At 38.7% G+C, this 27835-nt stretch overlaps 2 protein-coding genes across 3 annotated transcripts in view; both read right to left on the bottom strand.

Annotated features, from left to right (window-relative positions):
- Kcnq5 (potassium voltage-gated channel subfamily Q member 5) overlaps positions 1 to 27835 on the bottom strand; it is a 543303-nt gene that overhangs the window by 494725 nt on the left and 20743 nt on the right. The gene's annotated exons all lie outside the window — the stretch shown is intronic.
- Positions 6641 to 10828, bottom strand: LOC114692335 (60S ribosomal protein L37-like). Its single transcript, XM_037199652.1, has one exon. The coding sequence runs from the start codon at positions 6969 to 6971 to the stop codon at positions 6678 to 6680; it is 294 nt and encodes a 97-aa protein (XP_037055547.1). The 5' UTR covers positions 6972 to 10828; the 3' UTR covers positions 6641 to 6677.

Below are 27835 nucleotides of genomic sequence, written 5' to 3'. Positions count from 1 at the left end.
TGTAGGGTATTTCCTTGATTACTTATTATATGGGAGGTCCCAATCCACTGTGGGATGATGCCATCCCTGGACAGGTGGACCCTGGTTGTGTAAGAAAGCAGGCTGAGGAAGCCATCAAGAGCAAGCCAGTGAGCAGCATCCCTCCCTGCTTCTGCTTCAGTTCCTGCCTCCAGGTTCCTGCCCTAACTCCCCCCCACCCCAGGCTGGATTGTAGACTGTAAACTGAAACAAACCTTTACCTCTCCAAGTTGCTTTTGGGCTTGTGTTTATCATAGCACACTAATATAGTTATTTTGCCTCTTTTGTATGCATGAGACTTTATTTTCCATTCTTTTGATAATAAATCACATGCTAGAAACTCCTGATCCAGATCTAGACCATCAGTGACAACTTGACATGGATCTAGAACTATCCAGTATATAAATCTATTGGTGTGTCTGTTAGGGAAGTTTTGGATTGGGTTGAGATGAGAAGCCCCACCCCAAATGTAGACAGCAATTCTATGTGATAAGGTCTTGGGCTGATCAAAAAGAAGAAAGTGAGTAGAACACCAGTGTTCATTGTGTCCTATCTTCTAATTTTGGATATAATGTGACCAACTCTCTCAAACTCCAGTATCACGCCTTCTCCATCATGTTTACACTTAGACTGTGAACTAAATGTATCCCTCTATTCCTAAAGTTGCCTTGGCCAGGCATCTTTGTCATAGCAATGAGAAAAGTAACTAATATACTAGCATATCTGGCATACACATAATTTTGCTAACTAAAAACTGATCTTCAACTAAAAAAACATATGCTTCAACTGATGAAACTATTGATTCTAAGAATGGGCAACAAACTTTGCATCATAGGTAGAAATCTCTGCATATGAATCTTAGTTCTTAGGTTCTGTGTTTTAAATACAGGTATTAAAATTGAGGCTAGAAACCTCATCTGAGTGTACCTGAACTGAACACAATGCACAAAAACTGAAAACATCCCTCCACTCATCTCATATTAATTGCCTATTTCTTCTTATTGCCCTGTGTTTATTTACTGAGCTTGCTTATTTGGTGCCCAATATATTAACAAATAATATAGAAAGAAGGTCTATATTATTTTTTGTGAGGTCAGGAAATGCAGCCCCACCTAGAAAATAAACAGAGCAATGCCTAAGCTACAAAAAGCCTAAGCTCCTAAAAGCCTCCTGTTCAAGCTTAAATGTGAGAGGTAAAGCTGTCTAAAAAACCACTATTCTTCTTGTTTGTCTTTTGGACATATCTACTGTCTCTCACAGTAGATAGTTTTTTCCCAGGCAAAAGTTAAGTAGCATGCTGGAAAGAAGCCAAAATACTTTGTCAGTAAAGCCCCAACTCTTCTACCTAGACACATCCTGAAATGAATGACTTCAGCTAGGATGCTGTCCATCTCTAACCAATGACATTGGGAAGTATGGAATGACATTGCTGGTAGAGCAAACAAAAGCTCCAGTGCCTAACAGAGGAAGGACCCTTAATGAATCAGCACCATGTTGTCTATGGCCAGTGGGAAAAGTGCTTATTCACAAAAAGGAAGGCCAGAGTGTGCTTAACTATTTAAGTGGACATGCCACACGTTAGCGGGCAAAGAAGTGCGCGTATGAACAGATTACTAAAAGGTACACCCCGACATTGACTATGACATTGAATTCTAAGTCTCAGTTCAATGCCAGAAAATTAAAGATACTCAAAGCTGTCTTATAGGTAGAACTCTCTGTGAGGATACAAAAGGATAACTGATAGGTAAATGTGAAGGGAAAACTTTTGAACAGTGATACAATGGAGTTCCGAACACTGTGACGAAAGCATGTCAGCTGGTGAGCAGCTCTACAAATGGCATCCCAGAGGACAGCTCAACATGCACAGTTGCCATGTGAATCAGGAGTGTGCTGCCGGCTCCCACTGCAGACTCCAGCAGTGCCTGGGACGGTGTATAGATTTCTCCCTTCTCTGACTACAAGTGTCTGAAGATGAGCTATTCCAGGTGCCTCAGATAGTCTGGAGGCCAAGGCAGTCTGGCTTCTGAGTTTGGTCACACTTTAAAGACTAGCTTTAACACTTTCATTTATTTAATGAATGTGAATTAATTACCTCTAATTTCCCCACTTACAAAATTGACTAAAACACCTTGCAGAAAAAGACTATAGAATTAAAAGTATACACAAGCAAAAAAAAAAAAAAAGCAGAAGAAGAAGAAGGAGGAGGAGGCAAGTCAAACACCATATCTCCCATCTGTTTTCTCTTGGACAAGGCAGACACATTGCTTTTAGCCTATGAGAGGAGACAAGCACTGTGGTGGTATTGTGTTCCCCAAAATATTGTGCACTCTAATAAACTTATCTGGGGTCAGGGTCAGAGAACAGAACAGCCACAATATTAAACATAGAGGTTAGGCAGTGGTAGCACACGCCTTTAATGCTAGCGCCTGGATCTCTGTGAGTTCAAAGCCACACTGGAAACAGCCAGGCATGGTAACAAGAGCCTTTAATCCCAGGAAGTGATGGCAGGAGGCAGAAAGGTATATGAGGCATGAGGACCAGGAACCAAAGCTGAGTTGAGCTTTTAGGCTTTTAGCAGCAGTTCAGCTGAGATTCATTCTGGATGAGGACTCAGAGGCTTCCCGTCTGAGGAAACAGAATCAGCTGAGGAATTGGCGAGATGAGGAAGATGTAGTCTGTTCTGTCTCTCTGATCTTCCAGCATTCAGCCCAATACCTGGCCCTGGGTTTGTTTTTATTGATAAGACCTTCTAACAATTCCTGTTATAAAGTACCTCAGAATCATCCCTAGAGGGACGTGTGAACTACAGAGCAGAAGGGAGGTAGGGGAGTGACGATCTTCTGCTTTCCATGAAGAAGGGTGAAAAGCCTCTTGGGCCCTAGAGCTAGGTTAAAAATAAGCAGTTCACCTTCCACAATGACTTCACCACCACCGCCCTTGGCCTTCCACTAACTAAAGACTCATCGGACTTCATAAGCACCTCCTCTTCCCTCCCATCTTCCTTGCTAATGGTGAAAATGAGCCTTGAGAAGTGAACTACCCACAGTGTGACTTGCAGATGTGGAGGGAGAGAACATGAAGAATACTCTAAGAGCTAGGGTGATGTGAGATAGCCAGATGTATGAGGTACTATGACAATGTAGCAAAGCCAAGAGCACCTTAATGGTGACATGTCTGCACACTTCAGCAAAAGCCCAACAGTGGGGCTCAGGGAAGGCAGCAATATCCAGCATTGGCTCAAAGTTGGAGGGGAAAAAAATGACATGTCCTGATGTATGAAAGAATGGAAGGAAGAAATTTAGAAAATTATTGTGAACAGAAGGCTGTAGAAGCAAGTGGCTTCAGGGGCAGGCAATAAGTGGGCCAGATATCATAAAAGATCTTATTGTAAGGATATGTATAGGAAGATTAGGCCTAAAAGCAATACCATTAAGAATAACTATTATGCTGGCTCAAATAATCATGAGAGGCATTTTTCTGATACTTTTAATGTTGCAGATGTGCAATATGGTGATGTGTACCTTTGGATATAAGTAATGATGCAATTTAAGTTCTTTTTCTTATAGACTTGAAAGCAACATGAATAGAAAAGATCTACAAGGAGAAAGGTAGCTTATATTGGCTTGATCTGTTTGGGAGGCATCCAGGCAGTGGGACCGGGTCCTGTGCTCAGTGCATGAGTTGGCTGTTTGAAACCTGGGGCTTATGCAGGGATGCTTGTCTCAGCCTGGGAGGAGGGGACTGGACCTGCCTGGACTGAGTCTACCAGGTTGAACTCAATCCTCAGGGGAGTCTTTGCCCTGGAGGAGATGGGAATGGGGGATGGGCTGGGGGGAAGGCGGGCAGTGGGGGTAGGGTGCGGGAGGGGGGAGAACAAGGGAATCCGTGGGTGATATGTAGAATTAAATTATATTGTAAAATAAAATTAAATTAAATTTTAAAAAAATATTCTCAAATCTTAAGGAATTCCAGCACTTTCCCCATTCTCCCTTAGGAGTGAATAATCTTTAACCTTCAAAGCAACCAGGAGGCAAGATCAGGAAGTATCTCAAGACTCCTTAAAGACAAAATAAAATGTAGAATGGTTTCAGATTCTCTGAAATGGGCACTTAGAGTACGAAAAGAGAATGCTTCTTTAAATTGTTCCCATCAAAATGCTATTATTTGGATCAGTGGTACTGGCTATTCTTTCAAAGGACCTGAATCAGATTTCCAAAGCTCACATATAATAGCTCAGAACCATCTGTAACTCCAGTCCCAGAGGATCTGATGCCCTCTTCTGTTCTCTGCAGACATTGCAAACATGTGGTGCACAGGCTCACATACAAGCAAAACACCCACACACATTTAAAGGAAACTGATATTATGTGTTAATATCCTGTGATCATAATATGGTAAAAATAAGTGCCAAGGATAAGCTTGAAGGGGCAAGATACGTACAAAAGCATTTGGAACAGGTTCATGTGGTGAGTAGAGGTTGGATACCTATCATCAAGAGTGGAGCTACCCTCTTTGCCTGGTTCAAAGAGGAAGACATTGTACTAATGTTTAAATTCCAATTAACTTTCTCATGTAGAGGAAAACATTTCACTTTGGTGACATTTCCTGTCTGTAAAGTCATAATAATAAAACTTACATTGGAGAATTATAAAGTTAAATGTAGATGCGAAATGTCCAGCAAACAGTAATTACTCAATGAACAACAGCTGCAGTTATCACATCATCTTTGATATTATCTCAGTAGAAGTTATAGAAAAGTATCATCACAGAGAAAGCCCTTAACAAAATTCTCTAAGCTTGAAGGATCTGGGATAGGCACTCAGGTCACTCAACATGCGGTACGGTTCACAGAAGTTTGTGAGCAGGATGGAGGAAGTTTTCACTCCAGTTCACCCTTTTTACGCTTCGGTTCTGGAATCAGTATAGAAGAAGTAAGAGTTATATTCTAGGTGTTTGTGATTCGTGATAACTGGTTGTATTCTCTTGCACTTTCTTTTGTTGCCACTTGTTAAATAACTACATAGATCATAGATCACAAAAGTTGCCATAAATTGAAATACATACTTCTCTTTCTAAGAGTAGGGGTGATTCCACCAAAGACAATGAAAAACTTTGGGGTTATGTATACTTTGGGTTCCATAAAATTATATTATTTCCAGATTTAATTTAGATCACAGTAGTGTGAAATATTTCCTTTTATAGCTTTCTGAATGTAGTGTGTGTGTGTGTGTGTGTGTGTGTGTGTGTGTGTGTGTGTGTGTGTGTGTTCTACACAAGGAATTTCTATTATTAGCAAATTTTGGACAAACTTGATGAGCCATTTCAGTGAGGAGAGAAGGCTTGTAGAACTCTGAGGGCTGGGGATTCAAGCTCATGTCCACATCTTTGTGCAGCATGCCATCTCTCCAGATCCTACTAGTTTTACACCTAAAAAATGTTAAGTGTGTGTGTGTGTGTGTGTGTGTGTGTGTGTGTGTGTGTGTGTGTGTGAATTATATCTCAAGTTTCTAACCAGGAAAATCCTTGCCTGTTATCATCATTTTCCCAAAACAAATATTTCCCTGGAATTTACTGTGTAAGGTGTTCGATGACTTCCTAAGTGACACTACATTAGCAAAAAAAAAAAAAAAAAGTTGGAAATCCTTATATTCAAATCTGTTTGGTTTTCAAAGTCTTATAAACAAAATTCCCTGCCAATTTTCAAGTCTGAAAAGAACAAATGCTTTTGATGAGTCTCACTGTATTAGCTTTTCCAAAGGGATCAAAGAAGGACTTTGTGGTTTTTGTTTTTTTCTTTGTTTTTAGAACAAAATGGGATTCAATAAGAGTGATACTGCATGACTTTCGGAAACAGCAGCAGATCAAATATGGAACACATCCAAAGTGGGAAATAAAGTACTTAATTGAGCATATTAATTAAAAAAATCTTGCAAATTAAATGTTGTCTTGAAAACATCTTAACTACTTATTAGAATATCTTACACATTTGGTGAGAAAATGCCAGGTTTTATATTTGTCTTCTTGTAACTTTTTTCGTCTAATATATTTTTATTGGTTTCTTTTTTCCATTATGTTTTATTGATTATTTGGGAATTTTACATATGAACCCCAAGCAAACTCACCTTCCAGTCCTCCCAGGTCTGGCCCCTCATCCTTGTGGCCTCCCTACCCCCTCCAAGAAAAGAAGAAGAAGAAGAAGGAGAAGAAGAAGGAGAAGGAGAAGGAGAAGGAGAAGGAGAAGGAGAAGGAGAAGAGGAGGAGGAGGAGGAGGAGGAGGAGGAGGAGGAGGAGGAGGAGGAGGAGGAAAGCAAGTCCAATTTGTGTTGCCCATTTACTCACTGGATATGATCAAACACCCAATGGTCAGCCCCTTAAAGAAAACTGAGTCCTTCTTCAACTGCACCCCCTCCAGAAGCCATTAATTGCGGAGGACTATACTTCTTCGTTCTTATCACAATTTTTAAAAGTTCTCTTCAGTGACTTTCTTTCTGTGTTGTTTGTATAATGAGAATTTTCAGGGGGAAAAAGGGATCATTAATTATTAAAATACGCATGCACACATATGACCACTGTTCCTTTGCTCTTGATTTTCTTTCTTTTTTTTTAAAAAAAAAAAAAAAAAAAACCAGAACATTTATTTTATGACTGACTGAAATTCCTCAAGATAAACTGGATGCTGCAACAGCTGCCCTCTTGGGTTTTGGTGTTGTCCCTTCATGGAATCCATGTCTGAATCTTCGATAGACAATTTTCAGGTGCCTCATCCGCCCAGTCTCGGTAGTGTTTCTTCTCTTTGCCTTGGCACTCCAGTTACACTTTGTCTTGCGCTTGGCCGGGTAGCCACACTTGCCACAGGTTGACTTCTGAAGGTGGTAGGCCTTAGAGCTGCAGCGGCGGCAAAGCGTGTGCATCTTATTGCGACGTTTTCCAAAGGATGATGTTCCTTTCGTCATGTTGCTTCTGCCGCTGACGCCAAAGAGCACTCTTGATTTTCTACCATCATATATTAATTATGGGTTAATGGAAGGATTGTGACAACTAAGAGACCAAAGCTAAAACTATCTGACTTGAGTCCTGACTTTCACATTTATGCCCTTGAGATGTTCTTGGTCTTTGTAGCCTTCAAATTCTGTATCCTTAAAATGAAGTTAACAATATATGGCATTTAAAATGTCAACAGTGGCCACATTGTTGAGCTGAACTATTGATATCATTACAATTATCAGCATCATTTTTAGCATTGACTTGCTTAATTCCCTATCATTGGATCATTTCTTCTCCAAGTGACTTCTTTGACAGAGTCCATGGGTTTCCAACAGATGCAAGGTTACAAAGCATTTCAATGCTACAATGAGATACTGGTTTTTACTCTTTTGCTATGAAAATTCAAATTACAAGAAACCATTCATCCTTTTTACTAACAAGCTTATAACCACAAATTCATAATGTGTCTTTTTCCATAAACAAAGCCAAACATAATATCTTATTCATCTGATTATAAACAAAATAGTTGCTATCTGAGCTATGATGTATCACAAAAAAATAATGACTATAATTACTAGTCACCCAGGGGAAAAAATCACCTATGGAAAGATATGTGGCATCTATCAGTATAGCGAGTTTCCCATTCCACTTGCATGTCACTCTCTAGCTTATAGTTCAGTAGCATTAGCTCTGTTCTGGAAGCAATTCCTACTTACAAAAGGTATTTGTCTCATAGAGATCGTGTATCATTCATCTTAACTCCCTGGTATTGTGCTAGCTGTCACAGACACCAACTAAATCGAGAGCTTACCTTATCTAGCTCTTACTCTGAGGTATACTGTGTTTAGAAATAAAAATAAGTGAAATAAGTCTTAACCTAAGTGTATATTAATGTCAGAGTTGGTTATTCTCTGAGACAGGCGGTACAGGTCTCATCCAGGTGTGTAAGCAGTCTACAAAAGTTCACAGCATGGACAACAGAGATGGCAGTCATAGCCATGACTCCCCCCTGTCATCCTGATGTAAGCATTCCCATTCTTGAGGATCAAAAGTTGTCTGGCCACTATCCCTGTCCATCACCATCCCTAAAGACAATCTGTTGGGACAAGCACTTCCATAACATAGCTCTAGGAGGCCTAGACTGTGCCGCCTCCATCCTGTGCTTGAATGACTGAGCCCTGGCTTGCCTGGCCACGATTTACATAGCAGGATAATGGTGTCCTTGGGAACTGATGTAGCAGTTGCACATTTAATCATGCCAACCAGTCGTGGTGGGCCCATTGTTACAGAGACAAAATTACCTGAAATCCCATTTTATGAACTAGTCTGGTTTGGTGGACCAAGGAAATCCTAAGTTTGCCGTAGAAACACACACACACACACACACATACACACACACACACACACACACACACACACACACACACACACACACTATATCTCTACTGAAAAACAAGCTGAAAATACATGTACTATGCACAAAAGCAATCCGACCCTAAAAAAAATATATTCTCTGCTGTGTTAAAACACTATTTTGGATATGGGCCAGTCATATATCTATTAACATTTAGTCCTATATTGTTCTAGAACAAGCCTTAGAAAGAAAACAAAATGAAAGATCTAGATATACTAATTTCATTTCCACAAAGAAATTAAAAAAAAAAACATATTATAAAGAATCAGAGGAAATTAGTATAAAGATATGCCCAGATTCTAAAGAAAATGTCCAAATGCTAAAAAGAAGCAAAACTACAAAAAACCTATAACAATATTACATTTTAAATAGTGTTAGCTGGCCTGAGGATGTAAGATACCTTACCTAGCATTTGTGAAGCCCTAAGTTCAATCCCCAGCACTGCTGAAAGTAAAGCAAAAACAAATAAAATAAACCTGATGTAGATTACTTAATATAAAAAGGTGTTAAACCAAGGGAAAAGAGCTGAACCGTAAACCAATAAATTTGCTAACTACCAGAGCATTGTGTTTTCCATTAATTCTGCATAGAAATGTCTGTGATTCCTTAAATCACAAAGAGTTTCAAATGATTTATTCCAAATTTCACTTAAAAACCAATTAGAGATCTGGAAGTGGGTACAACGACACACATCTGTAATCCCAGCCCTATGGGAGCTAACGCAGGAGGAGCTGGAGTTCAAGGCCCACCAGGGATATCTGTCTCAAAACTGCCATCGTAACCACCACAAGAGTCCTAGGGACATGGACACAAGCCAGCTTTTAAATGGAAACCCTGCAACAGGAACACATCACCCTGCTGCCTCTGTTAGCCCTAGGCATATTCTGACTCAGTAAAATTGAGTTTCTGTTAGAGCGAGGTGCTTTATGGTGGAACCATTCTTGTGCTGTTTTCTGACAGCGAAAGGCAATACTTCAAAGACACTGAGAAATGTGAGAGCGAAAACTCGCTGCTCTCCTTCACGTTCATCTCCACATGCTTCTGCTCCGACTCACATTCCAAGAGTTGTCTTTGCTTTCGAGATAAGATGAGAGAATAACCAGTTGTCTCCACGGAATGATGATGACATATTCAGCAGACCATGTCAGATTCATTGCCTCACACTTCAAAAGTCAAAAGCCTTCATGAGAGTTAATAAAAGTGGATCCCATAACAGTTGTGCCAAAGACACACTTCTCTGAATTTAAACAGTGGGAGTACTGCAGTTTCGATCAGTAAGAGGCTAAGACCACATATAGTAGAAACAAAGAAAAGACTATACCAGGATAGTAGGTAATATCAGTGATTTACACCTTTAACTCTAGAAAGAATCAATTTTTCTAAGCCTCTGCTCCCATCTGATAAAAACCCCTAAAATTTCTTCAAAAGATTAATAGTGTAAAGCTACAGGAGGATAAATCCCAAGGGCTTGGTTGTAAAGAACTTGGAGTGAACAAGAAAGGCAAATGCCATAGAGCCACTGGTTCACTGGGGGTCATTCTGTAAAAACGATGACACATCCCTCGGAAAGCTGGTATGAGGAGCATGTCAGCAAAGCTGAGTTATTATCTCCCTGGCAGTTCTCACTTCCCTCCAGTCACTCGGCCTCAGCCTCCAATGGCTGGCTAGCTGGCTAATCTCAAAAGGCTGCCGTTTGTCAGAGTAAAAAGCAAGACTGCAGACCTCAGGGCCAGAACTGAAAATTGAAAATCTATAGCCCATTGACAAATACCAGGTCCCACAGTAGAATTCAAAAGCACAGTGATTTAATTTAAATATCATTGCAGTTCCAGAATAAATTAATACAGATTGGTTTTCTGCCCCCTCCCCCTGCTGGGGAATTAGCTTCTCCTTTCAACAGATAGCAATTTTATATATCCTTTTTAAATCCCTTGGATAAGAAGTATAATTAACTTGCTAATTTAATGTTAGTTCATGAGTAAGTCTTATATGTCCCTAAGATGTTTTAGACACTCAATTTTGAAAAATCAATTAGTCCCTGAGTACCAATATATAATACCCCTGGGAAACATAAACAGAGCTTTTAAAGATTTGTTTGTTTCATAAAAATGTAAGCAAAGCAAAGTCCACCCTGCCATTGTGACATGGTCACACACGTTTACTCACTAAATGATAAAGCACAAACAGCATCTATGAAGCTAACTTAGAATGAACTGACTGCGGAACTTGGCTGTGATTATTAAAGGACCAATCCCTGCACCTAAGCTCATGCTTCCTCAGAACCTCCACCAAGCATCCTTTCAATCCATTCTCTAATTCAAGTTACCCAGGAGCTGAATTATTATCAAGATTTGAGAAAACTGAAAAATATTTTTTCTGAAAAACCAAAATATTAGAAGATAAGACAGATGACAGATGGATAGAAAAATGGATGAATAGATAGAAAGACAGACGACAGACAGGCAGGCAGACAGGGAAATGAAGATTTCCCTCTTTTGTTTAAAAATAGTTGTGATGTTTTATTTAGAATATAGCTTTAATCCTTAAGTTAGAAATGTAGCTGATAAAAATCATAGTGCTAGATAATAAAACAGATATGTGCCCATGATTTAGTGTAATATATTGTACTATGATTGCCTAAAATTCTGGAAATAAGCAGCTCATTCATTCTAACCTCATGCAGCTGAGGTAAAGATCTTGTTTAGCTTCATTTAGCCTAGATAAAACTGACTTGTTAGTGCTATCATAGCCTAGAAAATATTTCCAGGGTCTACTGTGGGACCCTCTCAACTATTGAACCAAAGTGGAGGCATCAGAAGGCTGAAGATCTGAGCACAAAAGATTACCGTCTAACTAATCTTCAAATTCAACAGATACTCATCTTAGCCATTCTTAATGGGGTAAGGTGAAATCTCAAAATAGTCTTCATTTGCATTTCCCCAAGCAGGAAGTCTCAGACCCAGCTGAGAAGCTATTGGCAACTAATGGCCACTGGGTCAGTTTTCTTCAGGGATGTGGCCACTGAGAGGCTATCCATGCCCCAGCAGATGGTCCTATACCCATGTACACACAGGAAGCACTAATAAACTCAGCAAGGTTAACTTTATTTTAAGAGAATGTAAAGGGAAGGAAAACTGGTAAGGGAAATAGGAAAGGTACTGCACGGGAGAGACTGGAAAGTGTATTTGATCAAAGTACATTGCACATATATGCGTGTATGACATTCTCAATAATAATTTTTAAAAACAAGATAAAGGATAATGCTAGCCAGCTTCTGAAGTCTGGAGAATCGGTCCTGCATGCCTTTCACTAAAACAGAAATTGCTTACATCTTGATCTCCTCCCTCCTCTAACCTCTCTCTGCATAGACACCTCCATGCCTTTTGGAGTTTCTTCCTACAGGATCAATTCCTGTCTTGCCTCTAAGCAGCCCAACCCTCATCCTTGACCTTTGTCCATCTACATCACTTTAAATGACCTTGAAAAGACTATCGTACTATTTCCTATGCTCATTAAATAACAGTGCTGTCAATATTTTAAAGTAACTATTGGAGGCTGGCAAGATGGCTCATTGGGTAAAGGCACTTGCCACCATGCCTGAAGACTTGAGTTCAACCCCAGGACTCACATAGTGGAAGGTGGCAACTGCCCACAGGTCAACAATAATAACCAGGAAAATAAGTTACATTCCTCCCATTACAGGATCCAAGGTTCACACAGCTTCCTATATCCACAGAGCACAAAGCTGAGAGAGAGAGAGAGAGAGAGAGAGAGAGAGAGAGAGAGAGAGAGAGAGAGAGAGAGAGAGAGAGAGAGATGCATCCTTTCTGTGAGTGACCCTGAGTCCAGCAAGACTAGCTTAACTGTTGGCCCCGGGATATCTGCCCCCGATGGCTATTCTACAGCCTCACTAGAAGCCAATTCTACTTTGAAGTGACTTTCCCTGTGGAAAGTTATTCTGTTTAATTAGCTTAGATCTTATACGCTGACCTTTCCCTTTCTGTTCATCATTATTAACCCTGCCAAGTGCTGGAAGACAATTACCATATTACCTGTTGGCCATCTCTTCCTCATACATAATCACTACAAATTCTTTCACCTTTCACAGGGCTTTTTATCATGCCTATACATTTTTATGTGACACTGACATCTCCATACTTATTAGCTTTAATCATGAAACTTGAAAGTAATAAATATTAGAAAATAATCACAGTGTGGTGATGGTATGATTAGTAAAATAATTGTGATATTTTAAAAAATCACTTTGGGGATATTATCACTGATTCTGATGAACCCATAAGGTGAGTTTGAAAGAGGATAAACGTTTCAGTTTTCTCATATGAGAAAAATGAATCCTCAGGGGATTATTTTTCAAAGGACTATAGTTAGAAAGCACTAAAGACTAAACTTCAACTTCTGTCATAAAATCTCATTGTTTCTGACTTATTTTATGTGTATGAATGCTTAACTTGACTATATGTCTGTGTATCATGTGCATCCTGAAACTGGATCTATGGACAGTTGTGACCCACCGTGGGGTATTGGGAATTGAACCTGGTCCTTTGTAAGAACAACAAGTATGCTTAACCACTGAGCCATCTATGCAGCATCAAAACTTCCATACTTTTATTTGTAAATGTATTAGGCTGCCTAGTTGTGCCTGTGATACACTCTTAGTAGCCTTTTTGGCTTTTTCTGTCTTCTGTTTTTAAAAGACTTGTTAATGTATGTACATGCATATAAAATTTCTGGCAGGGTAAGTATGTCTCATCACAGACAAGTACTTCCTGCCAAAGATCTGCATGTTCATGGACTCTGCCTTCATGAACTAGGTTATAATAGTATTTGTTGTCATGGTTACTTTTCTCTTTTATATAGACCTCACATACTTTATGTGTAAAGGTGAAATTACTACACGCTTCATAAAATCAATGTTGTGTCTTGAATAATATTACAAAACTTAAGCCCAAGAGGGATCATTGCTTTAAAGTGGCAAATAAAAGGCGCACTCTTTGTCACCTCTCCTCTCTAGAAAGCAAGACTCGAGTGCAAACACCCAGAAGGATGCGGTTTTGATGAAGCTGATGGAGTTGGTGAACACTGAGTATTCCTAATTACTGAAACATGATCTGAATGATGGTAACTTAAGCATGAGAAACGCTTCTGCTGATTCTGACAAGGTGCACATCAAAAGTCAATAAGCACCCACCGTGGACTCCTTACGGAAATATGAATGTCCTCTTCCTTACTCCCTCACCAGTGACTCAATCTACTCTCCCTTATGTCTTAATATTTGTGTCCTCAAATTTGTAGACTGAATCTCTAATCCCCAATGTGACTGTATTTGGAGATAAATGTGGGGAACTAAAGCCCAGAAATCATTTCTTTATAAAAAGTAGATAAGCAATTCCATACACTGTCTCCCTGCCATGTGAACACACAATGCAAAGTTGGCTGTCTATAAGCCAGGAAGAAAGCCAGGAATTAAATTGGCTGGCTAGAGTTTAAATTAATTTTAAATCATATGATAGTGGAACCCTGGTCCAATAGGATTAGTGCCCTTAGAAGAAGAGATAAAAGAAAGCTTATATATACTTTTTTGACTATACAAGGACCCAGTAAGAAGGTAGCCATCTCTAAATCTCTTCAAGAGGCCAGTTTGGCCAGCTCACTGATCTGGAATCTCTAGTTTCCAAACTAAAAGAAACCAAATTATTTCATTTAATTCATTCTACTTATTGTGTTTTGTATAGTAGCCTGAGCCTATTAAGAGACCCATGAATAAATCATATGTATGCCCAACACTTTGGAAAATTAGGATACCTATTGTTTCCAAACAGCCCAAAGCCCTCGGTTTTCCTTATGTCAGTCTTTCTGGTTGAAATGCTTCTTCTCCACAGAAGTTCTATCTATAGGGGCTGTAAAGAGGGTTCAGTGGTTAAGAGCACATTGCTCTTGCGAAAGACCTTGCTTGACTGTTTGCAGCCATATCAGGCACCTCACAACTGCTTTTAAGTCACGCTCCAGGCGAATCTGACATCTCTGGCCCTGCCAGCACCAGCACTCACATGGACATAACTACACACTGTTATATAATTAAAAATAATAAACATCTGATTAAAAAAATCTATCTACTCTTCAAATTCCATCTCATATCATTCTTACAGAAAGCTTTTCTGTAATGGTTAATTTTTGCTGTTCTTTTTTTTTCACATCTCTTGTTTTGACACATGACATCTCTGTTTGGTCTTCACTATCCTGAAACTCACTACATAGAAGAGACTGGCCTTGAACTCACAGAGATCTGCCTGTCTCTGTCTCCCAAGGCCTGAGATTAAAGAGTTGCTCCACTACATTCAGTTTACAGAATACATTTAAGTGACCAGAATAATCCTATGCCAAGCAGTTTGTAGTGTGGACTAAATCAGTCAGCAATGCTGTCTGAAGGTACCAAGGACTTGCTACTTGAAAATGTTCCTACTCTTCTATCCTGCTCTTCTGTTGGGGAGGGGGGAATCAACAGCACCTCCATGTTTGGAGCAGCCACATCTGAGAGTTTCAATCATAGGAAGGGAGAGCAGGATTCTTAGATGGGAAATAGAGATTTAGAGAAAGAAAGATGGCTTCAGCACAGTGTACAAGTACCCCTCATTTATGTTCAGAATATAAAATATTTTACAGCTACTGACCCAAAAGGACATCTTTTAAGAAGGGAATTATGCTAAACACCAAGTGTGATTATAATTGCAATATATCCTGCCTCACATCTTGACAAAGCTTAATGAATGAAACCTTAATCCCCCTTAGAAACATGAACATTTTAATGAACAGGCGACTGTTAATCTGTACCTGAAGCTTCCTGAAGACCTTTAAAATATTTTGTCTTAGGTTTTTAAAAGAGCAACACAAAACTCACTAGTGTTACCCCCTGTGCTTTATATGTTCAGAAATAGTCTGATATTTAAAGTAGATCATATATCTTCACGTTTCAGCTGTCAAAAAATAACTTTCCACATTTTTCTTTTACCGTTAATTAGGGTGCTTTACACAAACACAATCAATGGCAGCGACAAGGACGAAGCAACCTTCTAGAAAGACAAGGAGCGAGTCAGTACTTCAGTTGTCCACATACTGCATTTGCTGGAAGACAGACATCAGGACCTTCCTTCAAAAACAAAGGAAAATGTCACTTTTAGGTATTCAAGACATGCTCTGTCGTTGAGTTTTTGATCACCCGGGTGCTTCTGTTGACTTGTTTGAAAACATTATTTAGCAGTTAGCTTCTCTCCTTGTCTTCATGAACATAGAATCACGTCTGTCTAGTAGCTGCTCCACACTCACTTTCAAGTCAGTGACACCATTTCTGAGACGTCATAGCACAGATACACTATCGAGAAACTAAGTGAAAACAAGAGGAAAAAATATATAAGGGCTGGAGAGATGGCTCAGCAGTTGAGAGCACTGGTTATTCATTCAGAGTCCATGAGTATGATTCCCAGCACCCATACAGAAGCTCACAACCATTTATAACTCCAGTTCCAGAGTATCTGTCATCCTCTTCTGGCTTCCCTGGGCACTGTATGTACATGGTACACAGATAGGCATGCAGCAAAGCACTCAGAACACATAACACAATAAAAATTGTTTAAAAGAATTGTAGATATCTTACTGTGCATGAATGCTCAAATTTTATTGTTTTTCTTTGTGTTCAATGAATCAATAAGTACTTTTACACATCACATTTTACTCACTAAAATAGTAGCCAAGAATTGTGCTCACCTGATAGAAAAATTTATTCTTCTCAGCTGAGTTAAAAGGCAGGGTATAAACATACTAAAAGGAAGTGTTAAAAAACAAAAAAACAAACATATAGCCCTAATTCCTAAACAGGCAGACAACAATGCATCATATGAGGAGAGAAATAAAAATGGCCATACTGAATAGAGACTTCCAAGACAGAAGAAAAGATTAAATACCAAATGAGAAAAAAAAATGGAGAGCTAAGAGCCTGTGGCTCCCCTAAGGCAGACATTCACTTTGAGCATGTCATTCTCTTCTGCATTAGGTTCTGTTATAACTAAAAATCAGTAAATAACTAGAAGGCAGTTCAGTTCTCTATCTCAAAACGATTCTGGCCCATGATAGGATTGTATCAATCCCAGAAAGTGATTTATTATGTGCAAAGCAGTTCACTAAATGTTTTGCACAAACAGAACCCCTAAGTACATACAGGAAGAGATGAAAAATTTTCTAAAGAGAAAACGCCAATAAAACTTTTAAGCCAAAGATCAGTTTATAAGTTCAAATGCTATGTCTCCAAAGCCTATCTAATTATTACACTACTAATGACCTTCAATGATGTGTGTATTATTTAAAACACTGATCAACATTTTAACAAATCCTGTTCTAAGTCAGTATGAAAGAGGGAAACTAAATCAATTAAAAGCATGTGTTAAGGAACCAACTTTTAAGGAAGAAAAAAACCATTTATATGCTTTTAACTATGTTAGAGTTATTTGCTAATATTATGGATAGAGAGTTTTAATAATCCCATTTCTGAGAGTAACTCTAAGATTAGGAATAATATTCCCAACATGACATACTCTTCATTATTTTGATGATCTAGTTCTGCAACAAGTGTTCTGTAACTAATTGGATAGGTTTGCACAGTAACACAAAAAAATAAGCAAGTTTTAGGAAGACTAAAATAAAGTCATGTCATTTTTAAGTTGTACTTTACTTAAGGAACTCACATTATTATGAATATAAGTTTAACAACAATGTAAATTATAGAAAATTATAGTGTCTTAATTTTTAGCAGCAGGTTAAATCTCACTTTATATAATGACAGCCTTCTGAACAGCTATTCAGACACAACTATCAAGAATATTTGGAAAAAAATAAATGCATTAGAACTGGTTAGTGGATGAAATTTAATATTCTTAAATTCATGAAAAATTAACATGTATGTTTAAAAATCCTATCACTCACAAAAACTCTTCTATATATTTTCATTAGCACTTTTTATTCTATGCCAATATTTAGGTTATGATAACTTTGGTTATGGGCACTAATTAGGTAACATGTAACAACAGGTCTCATATGAGCAAAATCTTTACATACAATTACATTCCTTTTAACCCTTGCCAATTTTTATGAAGAGTAGATTTATGAGTATAATTCTTGGGAATCAACATTTATCACTAATACATATTTCTCAATTGAATGAACAATGATTTTACATATACAATTATGATTTAAAAATCAAAATAAAGCATTGGTAGTAGACTTTTATTAAAATCTCATGTGTAAGGTGAGCATTAAAGCAATGGCAGCTCGTGGAGACTAAGGCACTACTGGTGGCACCAGTGTCAGAAGAATAAATTTTTCTATCAGGTGAGCACAATTCTTGGCTACTATTTTAGTGAGTAAAATGTGATGTGTAAAAGTACTTATTGATTCACCCTTGCCATTAGTGAGCTGCTAATTACTTCTTACATATAAGGATGCCAAGAAATTTCATCTCAAAATAACTCAAAATGCCACACATACCATGAAAGTCAACACATACCAATCAATCAATGTGTCTACAGCTGACTGAGCTTCAGCAAAGAAATAAAAAAACATACATTAGAGAGAGGACAGCCTCCTTAGTAAGTAGAGCCAGGAAAACAGTATGTACAAAATCAGAAGACGGAAAGTAGATCCTTACTTTACCATATTGAAAAGTCAACTCAAAATGGATCAAAGGCCTAAATGTAAAACCAAAAACAATACCCCTATTAGAAAAAAGCCTCATCATAACATGGGTGTAGACAATAAACTTTTGGATTCTACCTTCTAAGCACAAGAACAAGAAATGAAAGTACACACATGGGAAACACACTAACAAACTGTCACAGCAGGTGAAATATTCAACAGGAAAGAACGATCTCTAGAATAGGAGAAAATTCTTGTAAACTATTCATTGAACAAAAGATAAACATAGAGAATATATAAGAAACACTAAGACTTACAAGAGCAAAACCAAAACCAAAGGCCTAAATTCTTGTCTTAGTTATTTTCCTATAACATGTTTAGTTGTGACAATGCACCATGACCAAGACAATTCATAAAAGAAAGGGTTTAACTTGGCTTACGGTTTCAGAGAGTCAGAGTTCAAGACGTTAGAACAAAGGTATGGTGGCAGGAAGAGCTAAGAGCTCGTATCTTGATCCATAAGCAAAAGGCAAATTTTAAAACAAGACAATCATCTTCATCAATATTTCTCAAAACAAAACATGAATAGCCAATGAGTTTGTAAAAATATACTAGTCATAAAGAAAATGCAATTTAAAACTACAATGAACATTCAAATAATACTAAATATAATGGATATAATCAAGAACACAATACATAACAAATGGTGATAAAGATGTAGAGAAAGAAGAGCTCCTTTTCAATGTTGATGGGAAAGTAAATCAGGATAGCTGCTGGGAAAGCAATAAAAGTATGGAGGATCATCAGAATAATTAAAAATAGGACTAACACATGATCTAGCTATCACATGAACAGGTGCGTAGCCATATGAAATGAAATTTTAAAATGGCATTACAAATTTCATGTTATCACACAAAAGATACCTGAACTCTCAAATCAATTTAAATATTATTCACAATAGCCAATATCCATCAATAGATGAATGTATAAGGAAACTGAGCTTCATACCTGTAATACAATATTATTTAGTCATGAAAATGAAATCTTGTCATTTGCAACATCATTGATGGAAATGGAGATCCAACACATTATACTATTACTTAAATTATGCTAATAAAAGAAAGACAATTTCATTGTTACTCATCAGTGGAAACTAAAAAGTTGATTTCCACAGAGTAAATAAAGCTTTGGATGTAGTTTAGAGTAGAGAACTCACCTAGGACGCATGAGTCACTGTGTTCAATCCCCAACACTACCACTCTCTCCACACATGTACACACACACACACACACACACACACACACACACACACACACACAGGGGGAGGGGCCAAGGGGAGGGAGGGAATAGGGAGAGTGGAATACTCATCACTACTTTCTGGGAAGATTAATGCACAGAGGTAAAAGGAGATTAGATATCAGATACCAAAATATAGCTGGAAAGGAAGAATGTGTTCTGGTATTGCAAAGCACAGGTGTATCACTACAGTTTATAATAACTTATCATGTATCTTATCAAAACCTCAAACAGAGGAGTTGCAAAGCTCCAAAGACAAAGAATTAATAAATTTTTAAGGAAGACGAAATGGTAACCACCATGATATGAATATCCCTCTGTAGCAGGATTCTTAAAAGTTCTTATTAATAAAGTCAAACCCGAGGTGAGTTATTGGGGTCCATGCTGGTAGATCAGAGAGACAGAACAAGCCACAGCTATCTCACCTCGCCGGATCCTCAGCTGGTCTTGTCTCCTAAGACTGGAGGCCTCTGAGTCCTCATCCGGAATGGGTCTCAGCTGAATTACTGCTCAAAAGCCTGAATGCTTAACCAGCCAAATGCTTAACCAGCCAAAATCTTAACCAGCCAAATGCTTCTAGTTTCTGGTCCTCGCGCCTTGTATATCTTTCTGCTTTCTACCACCACTCCCTGGGATTAAAGGCTGGCTTTCTGGGAATAAAGGTGTGAGTCACCATGCTTGGCTATTTCCAATATGGCCTTGAACTCACAGAGATCCAGAGGGATTTCTATCTCTGGAATGCTAGGATTAAAGGTGTGAGTGCCACCATATTCTAGCCTTTGTATCTAGTGGCTGTCTGTTCTCTGACCCCAGATAAATTTATTAGAGTACACAATATTTTGGGGAACACAATACCACCACATCCCTCACTTGCAAAAATTTATAAATAATCATACTGTATTCCATGACTACATGCTGTTATTATATGCCCATTATTAAAAACTTGAAGTATCATGCCATATACATTTTTGGCTTTTCACTTATAAAATGAGGTATCAAATAGACTTAGTTATAACAATGTGCCATATTAAGTGGCCCAACGATGACAACTAGGAAAGAAAGCACTTCTGTGCCAGCTTGCCATCTGAGAGACCTTGATAAGTTCCTTATCTTGCCATACCTCGGTTTTTCTCTTGTGTAAGAGGAGAATAATGAGATTGTGGTGAGGATAAATGAGGGTAGACTTATAGAATCTTAGCAGAAGCTCTGATACAAAGTAAGTGATCCATGCACATTAGCTTAAGTTATTATTATAATGCTCGAAATGCTTTGGTGCTGCTTGAAGAAGGTTTTCAACACAGGAAACGCTTGATCTGACTCAAGATCTGGACTTTCTGTGAGTTTTCAGTACTGAGATCAGAACATACAGGAAAAAAAGAGCAGAAAGATTGTGTTGATTGGACACAGATAGTATTGTAAGAAAGGGGCACGATAATTCAAAATCAAACTTTCTCACAGAGGATGTCTTCATTTTTTCTCTACAATTCTTATGTTGACAATTACCAATACAATAATACTAAGAGAAGTAGGCCTTTAGGAGGTTGTTACTCCTACTTCAAGGTCCTGGATGCAATTCACATCAGCAAACAGAAAAGGGTGATACCAATGTACTTGAAGAAGAGGTTGACAAAGAGAGCACCCTAGTCCTTTTGTGGCCCCCTGTTTCCTCCACAGTGTGAGGACATACTGCCTGTCCTCTCCAGAACACCACGTTAGAAGCAGACAGAAGTTGTCACAGGAACCCAGAGCTGTTGGCACCTTGATCTTAGAGTCCCTAATTTTCAGAATGTGAGGGAAATATTTCTATATTTATAAATTATCAAGCTTGTGGTATTTTGTTGTAGCAGCAGAGATAAACTAAGATGGGAGCATTATTTGCCTGCTTTTATGCCCTCAATACTTTGATGTGTGTAAGTGCCAGAAAGAACGAAGTTTGGATTGGCAAGTATTTAAGATGGGGACCATTATATGGGTACAGATTTTAAATGAAGAGAGCAGGAATTTAGGTTCGCACACACTCAAAAAGAGAGTAATCACAAATGCTTGGAGGCTGGGTGTGGTGGAGCACACATTCGGTACCAGCGTTAGAAGGCAAAGGCGGGTGATGAAGGCAGACCTCGGTGAGAGCAAATCCAACCTGGTCTATAATAAAGAGCTCCAGAAAGGTCGGGACTCTACAGTGAGGCCCTGTCTCAAAACAACAAGAAAATTCTTGGAGATTTCAAAACAGTCGTTGGATAAGCAGGAGGAAAGATCTGATTGAGATTTAAAAGGAGACTTGCTATTGATTAAATTATTTCGTATGAATGAAGCTCCAATATGAGTCAGCAATTTTAAAGAAAGCTACTCAAAATGCACGTTTAACCTTAAAGTTAACTGTCTTCCAAAGGGGGTTTCTCAAACCCTTAAACTATCTGAGTAAGTGCTGAGTGTATATCACACTTAGAAGTGTATATATTTTAGTCATTGAAGCCACAGACTACTATAAATACTCATGTTTTAAGAACTGTTTATTAAATGTGATAAATATCTGTAATGCAGGAAGTGGCCAACACTTCCTGTAATGCATGAAGGAGAGCTGTTCCGTTCACAGATCTCGGCTGTTGGTCCAGGACACACTATTCATTGCTGGGTTGTACGAATCAAACATGAAAATAAGTCCTTTAATTTTTCAAATCGGCCTTTATTTCTTCATTCAATCAGCAATGGGAGTAAGAATGAAAAGACAGGGCCTGAAAGATGGCTTGGAGGTTAAGAGCACTGATGCTCTTTTAAAGGACCCGGGTTTCAATTCCCTGCACCTACAGGGAAGCTCACACTGCCTGTAACCCCAGTTCCAGGGGATCGAATTCCCTTTCCTGACTTATGCAGGTACTGCATGCATGTAATACACAGACCCCTGCAGGCAAAACACCCATACACACAAAAGACAAAAAATAAAGGAAAAAAATTAATGATTCAAAAGACAAAATCTGAACCTGGAGAAATGAGCTAAGGGAGACAAACCTCTAAAGGAATAAATGGCACATGTTCTGCCATACACCTCCCCGGGTACTGTGGAAGTAAGAAATCCAGCAATCACGGGGTGTGTGGATTGCCTAGATGGACTTTAGATGAAAGGAGGCAACATTCCAATTGAAGCGTCTAAAACCTCACATGACTGAGACTACGGGGTATACACAGCATACAAGAAGAGGGAGAATTCAACGGCATCCACTCATTTATGGACTCTTCTCCCCACCTTCAGCCCTCAAGCCTGTCCTACATGTTCTTATTTTTAAAATGGAACTGTCTTCAACTGCAAAATTTACTATTTAAATTGACAAAAATAAATGTATCTTAACTTTAGAACAAACTTTATGCTCAAAGGGCCTTCCATGGACATTTGTTCTTTCCAAACAGGCTTTTGGAAATGCTGTCTGTAACTCCATCATATCTGAGCACAACAGGAAAGGATTTGGAGACTTCCAAGAAAGCTTCCTGCTGACTATCAGACTTCTTGGTCTGCTGATGCCCAGAGTACAGAAATCATAGCTATGATTCATTTGAATCTAAGTGATGAATTAAAATGCAAACACTGGAAAAAGTTTGGTGACCACACTTTAGACTTGTATTAAATTGTAAGGACAATCCCAAAAGAGAAAGTGAAAATGTAAGTGTAACTGACAAGGGGTAGATTTGGGAGCATCAACACATGAATACTGCTTTATAAGATACATTAAAATGGTAACATTGTAAGAAGTATGCAGAGCTGACTATAGAAAAGTGCAATGCTAAGGTATGAATTAAGCTGTGAATTGCTGTGTGCAAGGCTTTAATGTGAAGAAGACTTTTTATAGTCCTGGAACATCTTGAAATTCTGGCAAATTTCCTGAGCGTCTCTCAGGAACCACTGAAGCCAACTAGACCTTGTTTCTTCCCTTAGGCCTGAACAGTCCATGGGGGAAATACCAAATTCTTCAGAAGTACTAAAAATAACACATTTAGTCTGAGAAAACATTATAATGCTCATCTATTTCACTGAGAAAAAAAAGAGCCTCATGTATTAACTAGGTGAGCTAATCAGGAGATTGATTTTTAAAAGAAATTAAGCAAAAAATGTAAAAAATTGTGATTCTCTTAAACATTAACAACCTTAAGCACACCTAGCACCATAATCATGTGCATCCTGAATACCTTGGCACCCGGGTAGATATGATGAGGTTCAGACCAAAATGGTTTATGGTACCAGCATGTCCATTTGTGTGCCAGAGAAATCTTCCTGAGATATAGTCTAAGGAAGTTGGAGCTATAGATATTTACTAGATCCGTACACATAGAGTTCTAATTCTAGTCATTATCAGACCAAAGGAAGAAAAAGCAAGGGTGGAAATGGTCAACTGACAATTTTTACCTCATGATTATTTAGTTCATCACAATTAAGGGTATTAAATATTAAAACAATACCATAGATTAATAGGACACAAAGAGTAACTGCAATATTTCCTGTTCAGAGAGCCTTTCTGTTTAATGAGTGGGAAAGTCATCCTCACAGAATGCTCTCAAACATACCTGTTGCTCCTGACAGAACAGCAAGCCGTGACGAACTTGAGGACTGAACCCAGAGGGTAACGACGGGATGTGCAAGGTGCAGTGAATGAGGGCAAAGCTGCCTTAACAGAGCAATTAGGAGGCCTCTTAAATTTCTGTGGTAACCAGTTCATAGCATCACACTGTTCTCATGATCCTCTATCACCAATGAAAATTGGCTGCATCCCTCTCCGAGATGGGAGTTGAAGCTGCAGTCATTCTGGTAGCCTGACAAATTTGAGCAGACACCAAGAATACACAAGAGTCGATCTCTACATCTGAGATTGCAAGTGCAAAGTCGCACTACAGCTTGATCTGCCAGTTATCAATAGGCAAGATAAGGAAATGTGAAACACAGGCATGAGTTCTGGGTAGATGGAACATTTCCAGACATTTGCATTTTTGGAAGACACATTGATAGATTCTTTCCTTGTTGTTCCATCTTGATTCATACTTCGTTAACTGCTGGCCAGAACAGTCGGTCCCCAGCCTGTTTCTGCAATTCCAATTGGTCTTTATTCTATCATACACTGCGCACAGGCGCATCTCGGTATTTAAATGACTGTCCCCCTACCCAAACCGATGAATGGTTTCTTATTTTCCTCTGAAGCAATCAGAATTTTTTCAGCATAGCCTACACAGGGCATGCATTCACTCTTTACTACTTGTCCTAATCTCCTGACTTTTTCTCCAGTGAAGAGGATAATTAATTTCTTACTAACACCATAACTAACCTTATATCCGGCGAGCTCACTCTCCCTGCTGCTCGGGAAGATGGCAACACTCCATTCCTCATTCTCACTCTTTTTTCCTCCCTATTCTACTTTCTCCACTAGTCTTTCCTTGCCCTCTCCAACACACATGTATCTCTCTCTCTCTCTCTCTCTCTCTCTCTCTCTCTCTCTCTCTCTCTCTCTCTCTCTCAGGAATCTTCGCAAACCTTTGGAATTGTCTCCTAAGGATAGCAGCCCATTGCCGATGTTTACATAATTGTCTCCTTGCATTTGAAGATTGTAAACGTGGTTTGCAGAACCCAACACGTGGCAAAGTAAAAAAAAAGAAGAAAAGAAAGAAAAAGAAAAAGAAAAGAAAAACATTCAAGCCTAATTGTGTATCTGAACTCAATCTAGTGGTACCTAAGGTCACTGTGGGAGGCTGAATTTTGAGTTGTAATGTTTGAAAGCACATCACAGCCTATGTGTAGGCATTTCCCCCATATTCTCCCTTTTGTGTGCAGAAAGCCACCAAAGAAAGAACCAAGTTTTCTTCCCCTTAAAATTAAAACAGATTCTGTCTACTAAATATAACAACAAGAACTAAAAGAGAGTCAGCACTGCTTCTCAAAAACATGTCTAATTTGCTAGAAAATGTGAAAAAAAAACCTACAGAACTAAGCATTTTTTTAATACTCAAGCATGCCTAATTAGTATTTATGGAAAATTATATTTACCTTAGTCGTCTATATATTTTATGAAAAAATAACATACTAGAAAAGTGGGCTTACGTAATGATTGTGATGCACTGCAGTGACAGATAAATAAATAGAATCAACAAATAATCTGCTGTTACCTCTGCTGTCTGCAGGATTCTAATCTCTAAACCACACATTTAGTTCTCAGGAAAGCATTTTTCCTCAACAGCTACAGTTATTCGGCATTTTTGTTCTACCTGGTGCAGCGTGTTCTCGGTATTCTTCAAGTCTCCTGTGTTGCTGCCTTGGAAACTTCTTTCCTAACTCTATGTGCCTCATGCATTGTCTCCTTATGCTTACATCTCCCTCAGGAGGCTGACTGGCTGATTTGCTTACATCCCTCCTATGTGTCTTACTTGTACACTGTATCTGGAACACAGTTGACCCACGATGAAAATCTTTTGCAAAGTAAACAACATAGAAGTTCTATTTCAGTCCATGAGACAGCTGTGGCAGAACTCCACTAGTGGCTTTCTGTCACTTCAAACTCAGGGTAACCCAAATACAAGTTAGCACTGGCTTCCTGAACCTCTAAACTCTCCCTGTTACTTGTTAAGTCATGCCCAGTTATTTCCTTTCTTTTTACACCTATTTCGACATTAATTGTTCTTGAGACTAAAGACATGGCTACAGGATTAAGAGCACTTGCTGCTCTTACAGAGGATCGAGGTTCAACCCTCAGCTTCGACATGGTGGTTCACAACAGCCTTTACCTCCAGTCCCATGAGACACAAATCCCTCTTCTGGCCTACGTGAGCTCCTGTGTGCACATAAATTCAGTCAGGCACACACACACACACACACACACACACACACACACACACACACACACACATATATAAATGCTTAAATATATGTCATGAAACTCTTACCCTAAACTATGCTTACAGCATGGACTCGAACACAATAAGAAGTTTTCAGTAAATGCTTGTCACATGCCCGGGATTGCACTAAATTCTATATGAGTTATTTGTATTAAGTTTCAAAGTGTCTTAGTATGAAGAGGATGCAATTATTTTTAGTTAATAAGTGAGAAGAGTCTTCTGAATATTTATTGACTATAAGGACATACAATTTTATGTAAATTATCTGATGTTCAAGTTTATGATTTTACCACAGAATTAAGTACATGGTATTTATACTTTGGTTTTCCTGAGAACAATTTCTGTTAGAAATATCTAGAAATAGATGGTTTAGAGGAGAATTAAAATATTGCTACTTTGATAAATCAGAATGTCTAGTGGCAGAATATACTGTAGTGTACATATTAAGCAATATGAATGTTATTTTTATATATTTTCACTTTCAAAATAAAATGCTATATTGGCAAGCATATATTCAAGGACTGACCCCAGTGAAATAATTTAAAATAATTGTTTTTACTAAACTAATTGTTACAAGTGCAAAATAATTCAGTTGCTAAATGTCACCAAAAGACGTTTTAAAAAATTAGAAAAGAGTATTATTTTGTTTCTGCTTTTGGATGGCATCCTCTATCCCCTTCTGTCTGGGTAGCAACGAGACAAAATTCACTATTTATGACATAAATTTCACATTTAGAAATGAAGGCAAAATTGAAAGTAGTGAAAATTATAGACAGCTAAGAAAAATCTACTTGTGCTGGGGCGGGGAAAGGATCCTTACAGGTAAAAAATAGCAATAATAAAGTGTAGCAGAGTGAGAGCATCATCCAGTGTTTCTAAGACAAGCAGGAGAGGGCTTGCTTCACTGATCCTGACAGCCTGCAGGTTGGTTATGAAACACCACACACAGGCTACGACATGAGAGCTTCAGAAAATGTGGCAGCTGGAACACAGAAATGAAAACCCAAGGGGCACATCTCTCCTTTTACAGAAAGTTGGAGCCACTGTAGAAAGCAACTGCTTCCTCCGGTTCCCATTTCAAGGGATACCTGTGGTTGTGAATCCAAAACCACAGCTGAAGTTGAAAACATACCTGAGTGTTGTGAACAACTGGGGGGGGGGGCGGGGGGAGGTACAGGAGGCATCCCTTGGAACCTTGGTTTCTTACATTTCTATCTGCACAGAATCCTCAGTCCACTTGAATGAGGAACGTAACACCTGACGTTTCCCTCTTTAAGAATTTTTAATTGTGGTTGTAGAATATAAGCCACCAGGCTGAGTAACAAGCACCTTTACCAGCTGGGTCATCCGGCTAGTCCCCTTGTTCAGAATTATACTCCAGTCTCATGAGGTTAAACCGAATTCTTTTTTTTGGATTGACTGTTCGCTTCTCCAGAACACCACCGGATCTATCTTCAGGGTTGATACCACACAGGAACAGGGCACATTTGCTATTATGTGGCTGCCACCTCCACGTCCCTGGCAGTGGCCAGCCAGAAAGGGGAGGTAGACTGTGACAGT

This window comes from Peromyscus leucopus, chromosome 16_21 (genome assembly GCF_004664715.2).
Source record: "Peromyscus leucopus breed LL Stock chromosome 16_21, UCI_PerLeu_2.1, whole genome shotgun sequence".
In the NCBI taxonomy this organism is placed as follows: Eukaryota; Metazoa; Chordata; class Mammalia; order Rodentia; family Cricetidae; genus Peromyscus; species Peromyscus leucopus.
The sequence above is the reverse complement of the archived record's forward strand: the minus strand, read 5'-3'. Positions and strand labels throughout refer to the sequence as shown.

Excerpts from the sequence above, each read along its gene's own strand:
- LOC114692335 (XM_037199652.1), bottom strand. The coding sequence starts at position 6,971 with ATGACGAAAGGAACATCATCCTTTGGAAAACGTCGCAATAAGATGCAC.